This window comes from Lolium rigidum, chromosome 1 (genome assembly GCF_022539505.1).
Source record: "Lolium rigidum isolate FL_2022 chromosome 1, APGP_CSIRO_Lrig_0.1, whole genome shotgun sequence".
Taxonomy (NCBI): domain Eukaryota; kingdom Viridiplantae; phylum Streptophyta; class Magnoliopsida; order Poales; family Poaceae; genus Lolium; species Lolium rigidum.
In genome coordinates this window covers 349,132,951-349,138,392 of record NC_061508.1, presented here as the reverse complement: position 1 = coordinate 349,138,392, position 5,442 = coordinate 349,132,951, and the positions used below count along the sequence as shown (strand labels likewise).

Here is a 5,442-nt window from a genome sequence, read left to right as displayed (position 1 = left end):
TTCTATTACGCATGTTTACTTACAATTTAATTATATGATACACATATCGTCATCTTCATTGCGTCCTGCCATATTGGCATCGACATAGCAAGCCACCAAAGCATAACATACACCATGCGACAACAAGTACATCAAGCACGTGCCGTTGAAGCCACCATGGACAGAATATAATGTGACAGTACATGAAGTCCAGTCCGACTTGATCTGATGGTAAATAAGATTGATAACACCAGATTCATCTTAAAACCCACTTTCGTGTGATGTACTATATTTCATTAATTTTTTGGATGGGGTATTTTTTTTGTGAGGATATGGTGGAGAGGTTTTGTTTTGGGACAATGGAGAAATTATTACTCCCTCTTCATTTCCACTTACATAAGATGTTTGGGTGTTGCTAAAAAAAACTTCCCCGAATTCATAATAATTGGATGTAGCTAGACATATTTTAGTTCTAAATTGATCCATACTACCGATAAGTAACATGAAACGAAGAGAGTACACTGGACATTTAGGCAACTTAAATTAGCTTACCGAAACGTTTTATATTTGCAAACAAAGAAAGTAATTTATTATCGTTGGATTTATAAACCCACTTTTATGTGATTGACTACCAATTTATATTTTTGGGTACAATACGGAACATCTGTTTTTCGCTCAGCGTCCGTTTGCATCACGCCGCTGGAGATGCCCTAACAGACGAACAAACGTGGAGCAGAAATCGGGTGTCCATGGTTCCCACTCCCCCACGTACTATGAATTTACGGAACGAAACGGAAATGTCACCGTTCAAATTTCGAACGGACGTACTCCCACGAGCTGACTGCTCCATGGGTCCCAGCTGCACCTGACCCCACATGCCATCCTCACACAGAAAACGACAAGCAACCTTGGTAGAGTCTACAGGAGGGTTCGTTCCGGTTGAGCTCGGGAGTCGTGCGCCAGCTGTTATTGCCGGTCAGATCACCGGCCGCCGCGCGCTATAAATACCCACTTCCCCGTCCCGTTTCTCCGTACCTCGAGCACCGCTGCCGCTCGCCGCCACAACGAACAGATCAATCACTTCCAGTCGCCAGCTCCACAGAAGAGAAGCCGTCGTAGTCAGCCAGCGCAGGATGGGAGCCGAGGTGGAGTGCGACCGGATCAGGGGGCCGTGGAGCCCGGAGGAGGACGAGGCGCTGCGGCGGCTCGTGGAGCGGCACGGCGCGCGCAACTGGACGGTGATCGGGCGCGGGGTGCCCGGCCGGTCGGGAAAGTCGTGCCGCCTCCGGTGGTGCAACCAGCTGTCGCTGGGCCGCCATCGCGCGCCTCCTCCACGGCCGCACCGACAACGCCGTGAAGAACCACTGGAACTGCTCCCTCAAGCGCAGGCTCGCCGGCGCCATTGAGCTGGACCGGCCCTGCAAGCGGGTGAGCGTCTCCCCGGAGAGCAGCCCGTCCGGATCCGAGTCCGACCGCAGCGACCTCAGCCATGGCATGTTCCACGGGCAGCAGGTGTACCGCCCGGTGCCGCGTGCCGGTGGGTTCGAGCCGGCCGACTGCGCCATGAGCCGGCGGCACGAGGTGGTGGAGGACGAAGAACCAGAGGACACCATCACATCGCTCTCCCTCTCCCTCTCCCTACCCGGCATGGACGCCGCCGTCCAGGGCAGCGGGTTCCGCCACGACAGCTCCCACAGCCACTTCCACCAACCGCCTTCCTCCTCCCCGTCGCCGCCACCCGCTCAGGCGCCCTACCATTTCACCCCTGCGTTCGCTGCTGCGATGCAGGACATGATTCGCGACGAGGTGCGCCGGTACATGGCCGGCGTAGGGTGCGGCTCTGACTTGTCGATGCCGCAGGTGGTGGAGGGTGTGATGCGTGCTGGCGGTGTCACCAGGATGCAGTAACCAGCCGCAATCTGCTCACGCGAGTGGCATTTTGCTTCATTCTTTAGGATCTCAACTGAAAAACAGAGGAAGAACCGGACAAAGCAAGGCTAAGCCGAGGCTTTGCTTCAGTCTGTACATATATACACGAATGCAATGCAATGGGAAGAAACTTGTGTCCAAATTCCAAGTTCAGATTTCAGTCATGTCATGTTTGTTTATTTTCCTGCAAGTAGCAAAGCACGCGCGTGATCTGAAGCTGAAGCTGAAGAAATCCTCGTTTTTGCATCTGAGGCGCTGAAACACGGAGATGTAAAGTCAAACAAAATATGTGAACTCTAGTTCAGGCAATGTGCTTATGTACAGCTGCTGGGAGGGCTACCAATCATGTTCTCCTAATGATAATTGAAATAGTAATTTGCAGTGTATCATCCAGGGTTCATGGCAGCAAATATCATCATTCAGAATATGGACATCTTGTACGTTCGGAAACATCATATATCCTAGAAAAACTCTGCACCCCATGGAAGCCTCTCAATAAGAGGATGAGATCTCCGACAGCTCTGATATTAACATTTATAGTGGTGATTTAAAAAAAAACTCTTATAGTGGTACGTGCTAAATGTTCCAAAATATATTTTTCTTTAATTCAAAAAATAATGCCCATTTTCAAAATGACACAAATAATACGGCGTTGAGTTGGGCGAAGCCGACATTCCCATCATCGGCCTAGTTAAAGCCGAAAAGTGGTCGGACTGCCCCCGCCAACCGACAGAGCTAGTCAGCCTGGCTGAAACCTACCAGCCCACGTCAGCCTAGGGAAACCCGAAAAGTGGGTGATGCCTAGTCGGCCTGCCTGGTGACAGAGCTGGTCAGCTCGGCGTAACCCGAAAAGGGAAATCAGCTTTGGCTAGGCCGATTAGTCCGAGGCTAAATCGCGTCGACCACTCCTTCTTCCTTCTCCCGTGGTTCCCCGTCGGGAGTCGTCGACGCCCGGAGCACCGTCAGAGTTGTCTTTGAAGCGGAGATCGCGAAGGAGTCCAATAACCTGCACGAAGTTTCTAGGCTGTTGTAGCATCTAACATTGCTTCAGAGGTGCCTTAGCAGCCTCCCCTCGGCTACCGAAAAACTTGGTTAAGCCATTGGTTTGTGCTAGGAGCCCGACCTTTTTTTTGTGGAAAAATCGAGGAGTCGTGGAATACTAGGAGTTTGTTCGGTGTAAATAACAAAGCAATCATTATTAGGAGGCATTTCAACATCTTAGCTGGTCGATATAAACAAAAATCGTCAACATATTTATAAACAATGTTGTTGATATTAATATATTATCCTTTATGAAGAACATAACAAAAGATATATCACCCCTAAGCAGCAGAGCGCTCTATTGCTGGACACTCCACCAAAAGATCCAACTTCTCTTTGACAAGGAGGGACCAAGCGACTATGATCTCCAACTTGGTGATGCCAACAAAACACTGGCCCTTTGTTGTTTGGCATTGTTGGGCAGGGAAGACAACATGACCCTCTTTAGCTCGATGACCAACTGGTTCAGAGTAGGCTTGTATGACAACTTTCGGTGTTCCTTGTAATTCCACCGAAACAACATTCCTCGATAGATGAAGGTAACCATCCCATCCTACACGCATTCTTTTGCCACGATAATCAAGCAGCACAACTTCCCTAGGCATGACCTCTCCTGCAGGTGGACGAGGAGCAAACAACTCGACATCCATTTTTAAAGGGCCAACGTCCTTCGACGATGCGAACACCAACGATAGTGGCTTGGAGGGGTGTAGAAAGGCGCTCAAGGCTTAATTCTGCTGTACAACAGTAGCCATGAAACAAAAGAGAGGTAGTACGATCTGCAGTATCGTAGCGGTTACTAAAATTGATAAATGCATCTCCCTAGTTGATTTTGAGAACAACTTCGAAGTCAACATGGTCCAAAACTAGAACTGCACGGGATGGGCCAATCAAGTGCAAAAAGGGATCCTGCAAAGCAACATCATTGTTATACTTAATGGCGATGGGTTTCCTAAAACAAATACTCAACTGCACTCAACGTAAGACACGAACGATAGAAAGTGAAGAGAAAATTGATCATACATTTTCAGTAAGTACTTGGCAGTTAGGCCATGAGCGAGAGAAGAGAACGTTGCGGTTGCGGTCCACGGTGTCCCGAGCAGCAACCACACCGTAGACTTTGAGTGGCCATTTCAAGTTGCCCTTTAGTTCCTTGATTTTGATGGAGTAGATCTGCAAGCATGTGCTCCCAGCCAGAGCAACAACATGTGACGGGATAGTACTGGGCGTGCAGCATGTGAAGTGCATAGAGCTCAATGTGGCTGGAGCAACGAAGATACTATCAGAAATCTAGTATGAATAAGTAAGTGAATTATTAAGCTAAGATGTGGTAATATTTCTTGAGAGCATAAAAGGAAGCAAATAGCAGAATGGAAAACAAACTGAGTTTAATAGGACAAGCAACATGTGTGCATGGTTTTCACTTTAATAGGACAAGCATGCTTTTCACTTACTTGTATCTTGGAAGCCACCGCAGCGTCCAACCTCGCTGCCCCATATACGTTCCCAGCAGGCATGGTGGGCGGCAAAACAGTCCTGATAGAAAGCCATAGTACCTTTGAGAAACTCCATTGTGGATGTATACTCTTTTTCATCCACCACCTCGTCGTCCTCCTCCTCCTCCTCCTCCTCATTTTCATTTTCATCCTTCTCCTTATCCATCTCCTTATCATCCCCCTTCTTCTTCTCCTGCTCGCACGTAACTACGAGCACCAACTCGTTCTCATAATAGTAGGGGAATTGCAGGTAATTCCTGCAGAGATCCAGGAATTCGTTTGAAAGCTCCTCCTCTTTGGTCCTCTTCTTCTTCTCCTTCCCAGCCTTGCGTTTCTCCTTGTCCTTCCTCTTCTTCTCCTCCTCCTTACTCTTGTTGTAGAATTCCTCGGAGACGTGCATTAATCTGGACGTGGCGCTGACTAGCTCCTCGGCCTTGAACGAGGAGTAGGTATCCATGCGAGCGCCGCGGCCGCAGCTGGACTCGTCGAGGACGTATGCCATGGATAGCATCCGGTGACCTAGGTCCTCCGCGTCTTCCAGGATAGAATCCAAGTAGGCTGCTGGTTTCTCGGACGGATGATGTATTCTCTCTTGTCCATGCTTTGTTGCTCGCTGGTTGAGGTTGAGAAGGTTTGCAGGTGTGTACCAGCTGCTTCCAGTGAGAGAGGGTCGGAGTAAGTGAGTGCAGCAGGTCTTTGCGCTCCCTCTCCAGGGACATGATCTCCTTCATCAGCTGGGTCAACAACAACTCTTCAGACTCCATCTTCTCCTTATTGTAGATGTAGGAGCTGCTAGATGAACCTGATCGATTGCTTTGGGTACTGAGCAGGATATTGGATCATTAATCTGTATAGCGAACGTGTAGCTCTTAATTGGCTCTAAGCCAGAAAGAAACCGACTCAAAACATAGTCATGCACGGAACGGTCAAGTTTATGTATGGCACTATGATGTTCGCACCGAGTACTTCCGGTGAACAACGACGGAGACGAGACGGC

General features: G+C 49.0%; 1 protein-coding gene and 1 pseudogene across 1 annotated transcript; one reads left to right on the top strand and one right to left on the bottom strand.

Annotated features, from left to right (window-relative positions):
• Positions 1 to 1,112: 1,112 nt before the first annotated feature.
• Positions 1,113 to 1,887, top strand: LOC124684576 (annotated as a pseudogene).
• A 1,884-nt stretch (positions 1,888 to 3,771) lies between these two features.
• LOC124664812 lies at positions 3,772 to 4,947 on the bottom strand. The gene is made up of 3 exons (XM_047202249.1): positions 4,404 to 4,947; positions 3,973 to 4,211; positions 3,772 to 3,858 (listed from the first exon to the last, which is right to left on the bottom strand). Exons 1-3 carry the CDS (start codon positions 4,945 to 4,947, stop codon positions 3,772 to 3,774), a joined length of 870 nt encoding a protein of 289 aa, XP_047058205.1.
• Between the last annotated feature and the right edge of the window lie 495 nt (positions 4,948 to 5,442).

What these genes read in the sequence shown, in the direction of transcription:
- LOC124664812 (XM_047202249.1), bottom strand. Translation starts at nt 4,947, where the DNA reads ATGGCATACGTCCTCGACGAGTCCAGCTGCGGCCGCGGCGCTCGCATG. An exon ending in CGGTGGCTTCCAAGATACAA is followed by an intron (nt 4,212 to 4,403) that starts GTAAGTGAAAAG and finishes TCGTTGCTCCAG; the next exon opens with CCACATTGAGCTCTATGCAC. An exon ending in GCCAAGTACTTACTGAAAAT is followed by an intron (nt 3,859 to 3,972) that starts GTATGATCAATT and finishes GTTGCTTTGCAG; the next exon opens with GATCCCTTTTTGCACTTGAT.